The sequence below is a fragment of the Cottoperca gobio genome, chromosome 1 (genome assembly GCF_900634415.1).
Source record: "Cottoperca gobio chromosome 1, fCotGob3.1, whole genome shotgun sequence".
NCBI classification, from domain to species: domain Eukaryota; kingdom Metazoa; phylum Chordata; class Actinopteri; order Perciformes; family Bovichtidae; genus Cottoperca; species Cottoperca gobio.
The window spans coordinates 12982406-12996775 of NC_041355.1; the positions used below are offsets into that span (position 1 = coordinate 12982406).

A 14370-nucleotide genomic window follows, 5' to 3' on the forward strand; every position below is an offset into this window, starting at 1 on the left:
AGGAATTTAATAGTCACACTGTACAGTTTTGGACACACCAAACATAGCAAGTAAATCACCTACACTGTGATAAAAGACAGATTAGATACTGTTCATTCACACAAAAGAAAGCAATGCAGATTTCCTTCTCAAATCAGCGGGGGTTCAACATTAACTCTGAGTTCTGATCGGCCGTGGCCACAGAAATGTGCTCTTTGACCACCAAAAATACCCTGTTCATCAGGTCTCTCTTGAGAATGAGACTACGCGACTACTCAATGAGATGTTACCGCAAGGAATACGACCTGAGCGAGCTTCAGCAACAAATCGGTTTTGTTGCATTGTTTTCTATTGGAATTTCTTAAGTGGCTGCAACGACACAACGTTCCAAGTAAATATCCCAATAAAAAAGGTGTCTGTATTAAAAAGTACAAACGTCCGTCACGTGAACTGACAAGTCTATACCAAATTGTGTCCAGGGGGTGCGCCTAATTCTTTTCCCTGATAATGCCACATTGTGACCAACTAATCCTTATTGAAATTGACAGGAGGAGAGCTAGTTAAGGTGAAATAACAGCTAACAATAATGTAGCGAGGTTCCATTGAGTTCCATTATGATGAGTTCAAGCTCTATTTAGTTAAAATAGTTTTGGGCGACACGTTATCATGATGTTTTAAAACATTATTTTGTAAAATGTAGTTTTTGGAGGGAAACTTCAATACATTCAGTTGTTTGAAGGAGATGTTTTCAGAGCAACATAACATAGATATTAGACAGAACAAAAAGATTTAGTAGCGATTTTGAGAGAACAAAAAACATGCATACATATTCAATTCATGAAAATGTTGTTCTGCGACTCCGCAGGGCACTCAGTGCGCACGGTAGTGGTTCTTTATTCCACAAATATATTTGTATTTATTTTACTAGTCAAAATCCTGAACATGGACAGTCATGCCCTTGACAGAGGAGTTGGCACAGTAGATGTATTTTTATGTGTGTCTTGGGGGGGGGGGGGGGGGGGGGGGGGGGGAAGCATCCGTGTCTGACCTGCTGCCCAGAGACAAAGAGCAGCAGGATATTTATCACTCATCTCAGTCGTATAGTTGCATTCATCTATGTTCTGCCATTCAATAAGCAGTCAGTATGCACAAAACACAAGCTACTGTATATGTGGGCTCACACACATGTCTGGCCAGAAATGCACTTGTAAACGGTGGATTCTGACTTCACTTCACTGAGGTTGTTAAAAACAACAAGATGCCAGGGGTGATTATGATTTACAAAGTGATGCTGGATGCTGACATATCTTCAATAATGCATGGTGATCAGTGGTCTGGCTGTTTTCACACACCGTTTTAAAGCTATACCTACAAAAGCTAATGCACTGTAATTAGTATATATCCCACAAAACCATATTTATTTACCATTTATCCATGTAATTGTGAAACTAAAAGTATAAACAGCATAGAGAGGATGATATCTTCTCAAACTGTCACCTCAATCTGTATTCTCTGCAAAAAATATTGGATGCTACAATTACTAGGAGAGAATTTTCTTCAATCCTGTTAGCTATTCAGTTGTTTATCATCTTGTTACTTTCACTCCTCACAGAAGGCAAGAGCACAGCAAAAATCAATAAAACCCAAAGCATAGATTACATTCTAAAAAGCTTAAAGAGTCACTTTTCATCTGGCACAATGCTGCCACTGAGCGGGACAAGGTCAGACTGCAGCGTGTCATTCGCTCCGCGGAGAAGGTTATCAGCTGCAATATGCCATCCCTCCAGGACCTGCACGCCTCCAGGACACAGTAAGATTGCAGCTGACCCCTCCCACCCTGGACACAGACTTTTTGAGTCACTCCCATCCGGCAGGAGGCTGCGGTCCATCAGGACCAAAACCTCTCGCCATAAAAACAGTTTCTTCCCCTCTGCAGTCGGCATCATCAACAAGGCCAGAGACCCCCGCTGACACTTTCTCTCCCTCCCCCCTCTACACGTTACATTAACGTAATGCTTATATTGTATATTGCACATTGTCTACAGCCTAAAATGTGTCCCTTCTGTATATATTTTGTATATAATGTTAATTTATTATATATTTGACGATTAGCACCTACGTACCACAGAAGATTCCTTGTAGGTGAAAACTTACTTCTGATTCTGATTATTATTATTGTATTGGGGAAACGTGTGAACAAACAATTGCCTTATCACATATATCCACCAAAGCTGGAAAACATTAGCATTCAGTTGGAGTTGTGTTTAAGTGCTGGCAGAGTTTTTGTCTTTGTGCTGAAAATGAACTCAAAAAATAAAGCGCACGTAAGCGCTCTGCAGAGCTGAGGGGAACTACAGGTGCTTTAAAAAGATAAATTAATTAATGCAAGCTTCACTAGAGTTTCTGTCTTCAACATTTTATGCCACATGTACCTGTCGAAAGCGCTTGAGATGGAGGATCAGTATGTCAGGGAGAGTCCACAGGCACATCTTCACCATGCCCTGCTGAAGCTGCTTACAGTGGGGACACTTCCAGGCATCGTCTGGAGCAAGCTGGAATCAGTCAAAGAATCAATCAACTGCTATCAACAATCAACAATTGCTAGTAGAAATATAAGATTTGTATTAGGTGTGATCTTTTTGTCATGTAATGTCGCATATTTACTTCATTTCATGATTTGTACTTATATGGAAGCGGGGGTTATTAAGCCTGAACATGTTTACTTTCCCTTTCTTTCTTCTGGTATTTCCTGGAACTCACCGTGGGAGAAACTCAGTGAGTCCTACCCTTCTGGCTGTTAGAAAGAATGTAAGTTTAAGGCACTTCTGAATTCTCTCCCAAATACGATGTATAAGATGTTTAGATTCTATATGATCAAGTAAATTAAATGTACTCGTCTCATGTTGGTGCTTCATTTAACTGAACGTCCTTATTGCAGGAGAAGAACCAGCTGTAGGCTCGACCATCCTGTCCCGCAGCAACACAGTGCTGCTGTGGTGAGCAGCGAGTTCCAGTGGGCAGCGGAGTTACTCCACAACAACACTCATGGAATTAACTCTTGTTCTATGTTCCTGATGAGAGAACTTATTGTAAATGACAGATGTGATTGCTATTCCACTACACATGTGTGCAATGTGTGAGAGAGCAATAAAAGGGAGCGAGGTACATCCTACTTCCTTCGCTTTGTCTCATTTTCATCTTATTCAGAGTTCCTCGCTCTTAAAGAGATCCGAGGAAAATAAATAAGTAGGTCTTTGTAAAGAAAAGAGACGTCCTTGGCAATCAAGTGTCATCTGAAGTCTGCACAGCTGGATCAGATGTTGTTATTGATCTTACATCGTTCTGCGGCATTTTGTTGCCTTAGAGATGGTATTCATGCTACGTTATTACAAAACAGAATATGAAATGTCAGCCTCTGCATGTTGCCCCTGTAAACAAACATGACAAGCAATCACACATGAATTAAAGCAGGAGTGCGGAACCTTTGTCCCTCTCAGTCCGCTCAACTCCCCTGGTGATCCATGTCCTTGCCATCGATCACTTTTTTGTTTGTTTGCTTTTTACATTAATACTTTCTTTGACTGCCAAGTTTCTTTTCTATCTGGAGCATCCAATCCAGACATTATTCTTGGACGTTCCGCCATACTCTGGCCATAGGACGTATTACTACTAACTATGACTAACTGGTAGAAAGTCACTTGGCAATTTACTCTGAATGTATTGTCACAGTGTGCAGGTGAGGTCAACTGCAGGTTGTAAAATATGTTCTCAGTTTACGACATTTAGAACATTAATGTTAATATAGTATTAGAAAATTATAACTAAGGTAGCATTGCTTATATTTTCGAACAGTACAACACATATTTAGCATTGCACGCCAGTTTACAGAAAAATACATAAGGTCTTTTTTATTTCACGCGATATCTCTCCTTGTCAAAACCTGTTGAATACATTACCTACAATGCAACTCAACCGCTGATGGTTAAGTGGGACATTTGGGTGGTCAGAGGTCAGGTAAATTCTCATTTAAATCCAGCAAGTGTATCAGGATTATTTAAGCGTAAACTCTATTCTTAAAATGTCTTCATGCAGAAGACGAAGAGGGACAACAAGTCGAAGTCTCACCTGTTCTTCTTTGGTATAAAGCTGGAAGCACTCGTCCAGGGTACAGCTGTGCTGCTGCAGGTGCTGCTGCTGCTGTTTCCTCACACTCTCTGCGTCCTTGACCACCTCCTCTTGTATGCTGCCAAAGAGACTGCAGCATGCACACACACACACACACACACACACACACACACACACACACACACACACACACACACACACACACACACACACACACACACACACACACACACACACATTCTTGTTGTCATTCAGCTTTTGGTGCCATTTGACAGACCCCGAGCAAATGGTAAAAATACACTAACAAAAGTTATTAATGTACTTACCAACTTTACAATAAGAAAAAAACAGAGCAGAGGGAAAGTGGGCGGGGGATTTAAATGAGACGCACCTGCCCTTGTAGCTACACCGTCAGCACAAACTGTCATGAATCAACAGTCAGTTGTGGGCTTCGCTCTGCAGGCTTACTGCTTTTTACTGGCGATCAAAAATACCTGCAGACTCATTTCAGTGACGCAAAGTGATCTTCTGTGGATAACTGCAATACATCGGCACCTGCTGATTTCAAATCTTCATTTTGTGATCTGTGTCATGATCTATAACTACTATTATAGATTGATTTAAGACATTTTAATACCAAATAAGGCCTTACCTTCAGATAAATGAATTCAATGCCTTTTAAGAGTTTTTATTGATCCGCGGGAACCCTGGTATATACGGCACAAGAAGTTAAAATGTTTGTGCACAGCGCTTACCATTCTTTAATCTTGATCTCCCACTCAATCACGACCTTAAGGTGCGGAGGTCCTCCGGGGCCGCAGCACTTCAGAGCTCTAAGATACAGCAAAATACAAACTTTAAACACACACCTTGTGATCTTTGTTTCGTCGGTTTAAGTAGAAGGTGCCTCATCTTCAAAAGCCTGAAACCACAAAACCGTTGGGAGGCTGAAACCGGTTTGAAATGCAATGAGACCGCCTTTGAATATTTGTTTATGCTTTTCACACACACACACACACACACGCTTATACACTGGCAACAGTTGGATGACACAGTGTGACCCCCTTCTGGTGAGACCTGGCTTCAAATCATGTATTTATATGCAACGTCTGATGTTGAGCCAGCGAATACGTGTCATTTCAGTATTGCAGCGCTTTCCTTCACCGCTTTGATCTCAGGAGGAAACCGCATCAGTGTTCATCCGCCAAACAACGCTGAGGTAGATTTAACATTTGGAGTCGTGACAAAGTTCCATTTCTTTGGATTTTGTTCAGCGTCTGCATTCTGTAAAGAGACAGGGTGGAGATTTCCAGCAGGGTGGGATAGTGATTAACATCACTGTGAGTAGTTCTCCTCCATCTTCCAAGTACAACTCATGTTGCGGTCTTAATATTGTTTACTGTGAACATCGTTTACTGCATAAATGTGTCTGTACTGAATATCACCACTAGATGTCAGTCTTACATAACATGCCAAAACATTCCAGAAAGGTTAAATAACTCTATAATGAATAACCACCTATTGATCTACCATAACAACACAACACAAACCAATACCAGTTGCCTCTGGATGAATGGGAAATCCTATCTTCGGTGGTGTTGCACACAAGATCTCTCCCACAAAATCAATTCTCATTGTCATGGGGCTACTTGGCGACGTGAATCTGAAAAACTAAGGCGTGTGTGTGTGTGTGTGTGTGTGTGTGTGTGCGATTGAATGCACTTCTGCATGTGTGGAAAGTATGGAGGCTGGAGTGTGCTACTGGAATAATTGTAGTGTTTACAGTGTTCAATTATAACCAATACCAAATAATAACAAAGATCATTCAATTGCCAACTATTACAATAACCTTTTACTGTCATGAAATGATGAATTCATTATTACAATTTCAAACCTGAATTTCAAAATCGATACTGTTTGGTATTCCATTAACTAATGTGTCTGCCTGTCATGCTCCATCCCACCATTTCTTCGTCTTCCTGATTTAACCTTTCTACTTGATCACTTTAAATGTAAGACCGCTCTCTGTGTGAGCAGGACGCCACTTGGGAATGAAATTAAATCCATCTCAAGGAGCAGCAGTAGGAGCTTTGATTAGCCAGACTGCTGCCAACACCTAACGGCAGGACAATTAACCTGTAAAAGTATACTGATGTTCTAGTGGCACACTCAAACTGCAGAACACTGTGGACTCTGCAACAGCGTGCAGACAAAGAACAATCATTTTGCAACAAAGTGGCTACACTCTAAGCTGACCAGGGCCGTACATTAAAACATTTAATTAAATGATATACTATTAAAAGCAAGTTTGTTCACTAGTGCAGAGATCCAGTGGAATACTTTCTGGATATTCAACCACAAATCTTCAGGCTTGTGATCGACAGGCTAATATCATTTCTTGTGATTGTTTTTTTTGTACAAAGTAGGGCATTTGTACTTCGATACAAAACTGTTCTCAATGAAATAATAATATCCACACACACACACACACCTATTGAATGTCTAATCTGGAAGACAATCTCATTTCCTAGCTCCTTTGTGGAAGGCCTGACCTCCACTGCAGCTCAGTAGAACAACAGCAGAGATGTATTCTAAGATCCTCAGCTGGATGCCTTTAAATCACACAGGAAAAAAAGGCCTTATGTTGAGTGTAATGGTGAATTCCTTGTAATCCTCCTAAAAAGGTGCAATATGTAGTATAATCTTATAATCTTCAGCCAGCGCTGGCTGAATTTGAGCCTCATCACCCCTGAATAAACGATTTGAAGCTGAAGAAAGAGTTGAGCTGAAAAAACAAGTGGGCTGGAGTCACTCATTCACTCATCCACTCTGGAGCGGCTGCTGAGTCAAGTTAGACACCTAGTGGTAGAATCCGGTATAGCAGTCGGGTGTTTGGTTTAATATCAAAATGAACAAATGATATTACAAGACAGTCAGGCCGGGACTAGCTGCTAATTTCAGGAGATATCTCTGCAACAGATACATAAACTTCTTTGAGTTAACGTCAAAACCGTTATCTCCTCACATTCTTTTGATAATGTTAGTTCAGTTTTTGAATGTTTTAAACTAAATTATGGCCATATGTTACACATTGCACCTTTAATGTCCATTTGCCTTCAGAACTTGTAACATTTTGCATAATACAATAGAGTATTAGTCTGCTATGTGTGTTTAAATAGAGTTAGAGTTAATTATATATATATATAATTTCCATTAGGCCTTTAGGTTTTAGACGTAATTATTGCATATTTTTTGTGTTTATATCATTCCGTCTTAAAGACCACATGGAACATAGTAGTGTTTCAGTGTGTGAGTGTGTGTGTGTGTGTGTGTGTGTGTGTGTGTGTGTACTGTATTATAGGATGTACATGCTATTATGCAGGCTCTGACTTTATAGCTACATTTTGTACAATTTACATGTTGTTAGGTACGAGTCTATGTAAGTGTATATCACAGTCCGCTGTTTTTCTTTGTGTGAGTCTCGTGTGGGTAAGTATGTGTGTGTCCTACCTGTCAACTGCAGGGTGGTACAGTGGCCTGCTGTCCTGCGGGGACAGGTAGCTGTAGGTTGCCGTTCCTCCCACGACTCTAATCTTGAACAGCACCCCAGCATTCTGCAGGGAGAGAAACAGACATTAGTACAGCTGTGAGCTCCCTCGTGCAGCAAACAAACCTCAATGAGTTTCAAAATACCCTTTAGGTATTGTAAAGCATTTGAATGGAGTGTGTGGATGTGAATAAATCATTTAGAAATACAGAACACCTGTAAGAAACCTTTGGACAACTATTGAAAACTGTAACTAAAAAAAAACTATATAAACTTCAACTATTTTCTCATGTGGAGCTGAATCCTGCAGGATACATACATAACATCACCACAACAGTTAAAAGCATTCAACCTCCCTCATTTATATCTGGCAACTAGTCTTGCTGGCTCCTCACTGGAATAGGGAAATTGCATTTACAGGTGAATTATAACAGCCACTGCTGCCTCAGCATTAAAGACAAGAGGGCTTAGCTATTAGGGAGCAGAGAGCAGAATCAGGTTGCTAATGCGTTCATTCTGAGCTGGCCAGCGTTGGAGAATAGGAAGTGCAGCAGCGCATATAAGGCTCCTATTAGTTGGTTAATAGGAGCCTGAAGCAGCAAATTGAAAAGGCATCGTCTCTATTTTCAAGGGCCTGAGTGAGCATACATTCAGATGGTCCTATCTATCTATTGCACTAAAATGAAGAGCAGACAATTCACCTCACGCTAATGGGCTGAGTTTGGTACATTTTGGAGAGTTAAGCATTCCCAAGCTTCTGCTTGAGATGTGAGATCTGCCCTAAAGGAGAGCCGTTAACACCAGCGAGGACAATGAGTGATTTGTGGACCCAAAACTAAACCTAGGAGGTCTTATGCGTTGAGCATCTGAATATGCAAAGCACTCAGCTGTTGACTATAGGACAGGGTCATGACTTAATGAAAAATGAGTATCTTATGTAATTAAATGAACTGGTCAAACCGTAAGGAATCAGTACTACCTTTAATACAACACTGTCAGCTTGTGTTAAGGATTAAGGTAGAAAACAGAATTAAGTAAAGCTTAGGGATTTTATTTTCATTTATTCCATCAGTATATTGTAAAAGTTGAACTCATGGTTGATTATAATATTATGTTTACAGAACATCAGGGCTGGGAAAGAGGAGCTGGATTTGGTTTTCCTTTTATACCCCCTAAAACGAACGTTGTGACTTGCTGAATAAACCTCTGGGTGGCGCAAAAACCTCTTATAAAGAAGAAGCAGGGACAAACTATATGCAGCAAAGTACTCACACACACTCGCTGCATGTCAAGGGAAGAATATAAACAGTATTGTTATGTTTATTGTAGGCGCCTTTATTACACAGTGATAACAGTGAACTCACAAGCAACTCTTACTTTTTACATATGTTTTCAAATTTTCCTTAAAAAAACAAAAAGTGAATTCAAATGTAACCTCTGCACCTTTAGGATATTGTGGCCTTTTTAGCAAAAAATAAATAAATCTGTTCAATCTACAGGTAATTGTGTTCATTAAGAGAGAAATGGGCGAAGTTTGAGTTTGTATCTGGGAAGACAGGTCTGTAAGAGGTAACTAAGAAACTGAGATAGTGATCAGTAAATAACAGGCAGTTCTTTTCTTATAAAAGCTTAAATGCCGGCTCGCTCTGGATAAGGCCACCTCAAATATTGCCCGTCACCATGGCGTTGCCCATGGCAACTTGACGGCCAGCAGTGGGGGGGGACAGCGTTTGTGTAGCGTCTGTGTATTTGAGAGTGGAGCTTCGGCTCACGGTGAGCAGATCACTTGAGCCGTCGATGGAGAAACAGATGAAGTGTAGATGTGCTCGTCAGCGATCATCGTTAAAGCTCTCAGTGCATACCGAGCGGAGGAGAAAGTAGACGGTGGATTTTAAAATGCAAGACTGGCTGTCCGGGAAAACAAACACTTCAGAATCACCGGATGTATTGTGTAAATCTTAATTCAGGAATGTAGCAGTAATGTGTCCAGTGTAGCAGTAATAGTACACATTTTACAATAATAACAATTGACTCAAAGACGAGCATTTCTGTTATCGGGCTTTTAGTGGGCTGTGACATAATTAAATGTATGCTCAGCACATAAAACCATCATTACTCTCCCATAAAAGCCTTGGACTGTGTGTGTGTGTGTGTGTGTGTGTGTGTGTGTGTGTGTGTGTGTGTGTGTGTGTGTGTGTGTGTGTGTGTGAGAATATCATGTCCTGAGGTGCACTCTTTGATCAAAGATGTAATTTAATATTCGCAGTTTTGCAGTAGAAATGACATTTCTCTTTACTCTGAATGAATGAAGTATACACGCTTAGTCTTCGGTAAAACAGATGAGGAGATTGATGCACTCGAACATCACAGAATGAATTACAGGACACTCAATTTCAGTTTTTATCAGTCGTGACGACTACGTATGAATAAAAAAAGAGAGCCACAAAAGGTAATTAGTAATGAGGAGACAATGCGATGCTGTAGTCACAGTTATTCCCTCAGCATGCTAAGTAGGAAATCTATTTTGAAGTATCAGCAGAGTAATGAGCTCTTATTAGGAAAATCATCATCAGAATCATGAAAATCAAGCATCTGAAGGACTTTATGTGGTTTAACCTTTGTTGTTATTTTATGTGAATCAGACAATGGGAGCTATTGAATTTACAGAACCCAACCTTATTGAAAATTGATCAAACTTCTAACTAATCTCTGCTCTGCACTGCTATTTTAATTTGGTCCACTGGAGTCAAGAAGCTCCGGGAACCCCTGAGGTGAAGGGTCCATGGTAAAGCAATAGAGTGGATGACATGTTATTGGTTATTTGGAGTGTGGGCATTACCTGAGCCTGAGATCCATTCAGCATCAGATAATAGAGCTTGCTGAGGATGCTCTGCTGCAGTTGGTCCCAGGAGATGCTCCTGTCCTCACGCATGAGGAATGGAGGTCCAAACCTGAGAGAGGAGGAAAGGAGATGAGAGGAGGGGAGGTGAGAGGGGAGGGGAGTAGAAGGGAGGGGAGGAGAGGAGAGGGGAGGAGAGGAGGAGAAGACAGAGGAGGAGAGGAGAGGAGAGGAGAAGAGAGAGGAGGAGATAGAGAGGAGATAGAGGAGAGAAGATGAGTGGAGGGGAGGAGAGGAGAGGAGAGGGAGAGGGGAGGAGAGGGAGAAGAGAAAGAAAATGGAAAGAAAGACAGTAAAATTACAAAGATTGGTACACTAAAAGTCATCCACACTATAAAATATTATATATTAATTTCCAAGAAGGTTGAGAAAGTGCCAGTATAAAGGTCATTTCAACTTATTGTGTCTTCACCACATCTGTCAAGCTGTCAGGTGTCAAGTGCAGTGAGGCTTTACTGTCAGCGCCTTGTGTCCTGTACTGACAGCTTGAAGGGACATTATGTGGGGTCAGGGGCCAAATAAAGCCGAGAAGCCAGTCTGTATATCATCAATGCATCAATGCCTTGTAATGGGTTCTCTGTCTCGAGGTTAACTCGAGGCTAGTGCTCCCTTCGACTGCTCAGCCGTGGCTTTATCAAAGGGTTTTATATGTGAGGTTAATGTCACAGTCAGTTGTGCTTGTCAAGTATTTCAGGTTCTCTCACAGATTATTTAGAAATACATATCTGAAGATTGAAGTTCCAAGGTTCACAACACATACATTCAATTGCTTGTTTATTACTGTAGGTACACCTAGCTCAAAGCAATGTAGTTCAAAACAACACCTCTGCAATAAAACCTTCATGAAGGTTGGAATGTTTTAGAGAGGTGTTGATTCGATGCTATGGTCATTTTGGAGGCTGAACTTTGTGGTGCTGTTGTTTGCTGTCTCTAATATTCACAAGAGTTTAGCTAGACCAAGAAATGGCCCTGACCTCAACCCCTGTCGGCGCGCAGACTGTGAGCGCTGACCGAAAGGGAGCAAATCCCTGCAGCCAGGTTACCAAAATCTGTGGGGTGTAAGGGTGTCCAAATACTTCAGTCTGTGTTTAGTGCCATTTGATTCAGTTTCTTGGACTATTTATACAAGGGAAGATTTAATATCCTGGCAAAAAAATGACTGAGCACTGACCTTTAATGTTGGTGATGGATGGTTACAGTACAAAGAGAGACTCAGATGTTTACTACCATGTACACAAATCATGTGGACAAATGAGTCCCAAATGTCCCATTCTGACATGTTTAGGCCTTTCAAAAGGAATCTGAGACGGGGTTCAAAAGAGCCTTTTAGCCCCCTTTTCCACCGAATAATTTTTTTTCTAAGATGAGGCGTGTGCATCATGAACGCGCCTCCACAAACAAAGCAGGAACCGACCGACCCGGTCAGTGTGCACCAAAGTGAAACGTTTCCAGCAGCTGAGACACAATTCTTAATGTAAAATGAAATTCTCACTAGGAATAATCAATCATTGTTCAAAGATGTGCTGGCAACCTTACTGCTGGGATTTGAATCGTTTCACATCTTTTTTTATGAATCACTGGAAGCTCAACTGGACTATCAGACGTCTTTCCTGCTTTACCTACAGTCAGATCCTCTGTAGTGCAGCAAGTTATTCTTTTGAGCTGCAAAATATTCAACATTAACTTGGATTGGCTGCATACGTCAATAAATCCTTGCCCACTTCCAACCAGATTTCCAAATTCTTTATCTTTTAGGGGTTTGGATCAATCTTATATTCATGATTACCGCAGAGGTACACGTGATCAGAGCATTTCTTCTGTGATTTGTAATACCATTCAACCCCTGTGGGACGTTTATCCCCAAACACAACAACACCGCTCATCTGTGGGCGGCATGCATAAACATCCATCCAGCTGTGTTGTTGTTGTATATCAGATGCTTTCGAGGTGCTAAGCAACTTAATGATGTTGCCTACACTTGATAGAGTAACATATGGCAACCGATAAACTGTGTCATTAACAAAACCAAATCACAAGATGAAGTCAATCATTAGTTTATGTGGAGTACTGTTTTGACGCCTCGAATTTGGCGTTCTAGCCGCCGCCATCTTGTTTCTTTTTGGAACCAGCAGTGACACGAGAATCACAATAACAAGGTCGCCACGCCCTAAAGCATACGCTGCTTTATTGTCTATTTTACTCTAAATGGGACCATAATTTACAGAATGAACATCACGCCGTTGTGAAGATGATTTGAAACTAGCAGTTGAGACCATAAACTCATGTTTACTGAGGTAATAAATCAAGCGACAAATAGGATCATTTTCTCGTTGATTTGTATACAGTCGGGGTCAGAGGAGTCGCTCCCCTGCTGGCCATAAGAGAGAATGCAGGTTCGCATTTGCTTTACTTTTCAGAACCGGAGGTTGTCCCTTGATAACAAGTTGCAGCTCACCTGACAGCCTGCTGGCCCGATCCCGCTGTGTTGCAGATGACAAGGAGCACCTTCATGGAGCCGCCCTGGTTCAGGTATTCAGAGGAGAGGGTGCCAGACGGAGATAACCTCTGACTGTCGACTCCGCCCGTAGAAGTGTAGGGGGAGGAGGGGAGGCTGTGGTGATACCCTGAGCGGAGCAGAACAGAGAACAGTTTAATAAAGGCTGACATACAACCTGGCAGTTGCTGGCAACCATTATGAGAGAATTGTACTTGTCGAGCAGGTGGGAAGAGTTTTTGTGAAGAAAAGTTTTCACACCTGTGAAATGCTCTCAGTTCTATAATAATTTGGACCACAGTTTACACCTGTGTTTTGTAAATAAACAGGAAGAGGGACGATTGACAACATTTTTAATTCAAAGAAATTTAGGAGTGCGATTAATCCGCGTTAATATTTTTGTCGCGTTATTCCTTCTGTGATTAACGCGTTAATTATTATGTATACAAAATACAGTTTCCTATGAAGATGATGCCCAGGTATCTTCGTACTCAACCAGATTCATCAGCTTTGTTTTCACAAACGTAGAAAGAATCAATATCTTTAACTTGGGTATTAGGGTTAGTTGGAAACAAATAGTTACACAGGTCGTGCGTTTTCAGTTCCGGCTGATGTCTGGTAAGGTTAAAAAACTGAAATTCTGTCAAAAAAATCTAAACTAATTTGCTGGCAGATAGCTGGAAATGTCACAGCGGTAAAAACACTTGTTCTATTAAAATGTTTCTCATATCAAAAGCTTATTCTATGCAGCTTGGAAGCAGGACTGAAATGGACAAGAGTTACAAAACAGCTTTGGGTGTCAGAAGGAGAAACTGCTGTGCAAGGAGCAACATCTAATGTGACATGTTTACACTGTGATTCTGGAAACATTCTCAGAACATTTCCATTAATATTGAAATGCCCTTTGATTCTTATTTACCCCGAGGAGCTGTAAAAATTACATTTGATACCACTCATACACACTCACGCTGTGATTAATAGTGCGTAATGGCTGAGGGGACACAGGAGGCCCAACCCCTGGTCTCCCAGCATAAATAAGTTTTGACATTATCAGATGATTTAATTAATCAATGCTTGTTCGACCCCTACCGTGCAATTAATCACAGCCACATTCCACCCACACACTCCAAACAAACACAAACACAGATGAAGAAAAGCAAGTGTGAACAGATGTAAAGCTTAGATGTAACACATTCACAAAAGCAAGCAGACAGATTGACATGCGCACGCACGCACACACACACACACACACACACACACACACACACACACACACACACACACACACACACACACACTTCTTATTGCGTCAAATAAAGAAAACTT

General features: G+C 41.1%; 1 protein-coding gene across 1 annotated transcript in view; it reads right to left on the reverse strand.

Moving 5' to 3' along the window:
- LOC115007451 (ubiquitin carboxyl-terminal hydrolase 43-like) overlaps positions 1-14370 on the reverse strand; it is a 46202-nt gene that overhangs the window by 12277 nt on the left and 19555 nt on the right. The window contains exons 5-10 of the mRNA XM_029430324.1: positions 13006-13174; positions 10491-10602; positions 7615-7718; positions 4860-4937; positions 4105-4234; positions 2412-2531 (exon numbers count right to left, since the gene is read on the reverse strand). Of these exons, the coding sequence (XP_029286184.1) occupies positions 2412-2531; positions 4105-4234; positions 4860-4937; positions 7615-7718; positions 10491-10602; positions 13006-13174 (713 nt within the window). The remainder of the gene's footprint in view (positions 1-2411; positions 2532-4104; positions 4235-4859; positions 4938-7614; positions 7719-10490; positions 10603-13005; positions 13175-14370) is intronic.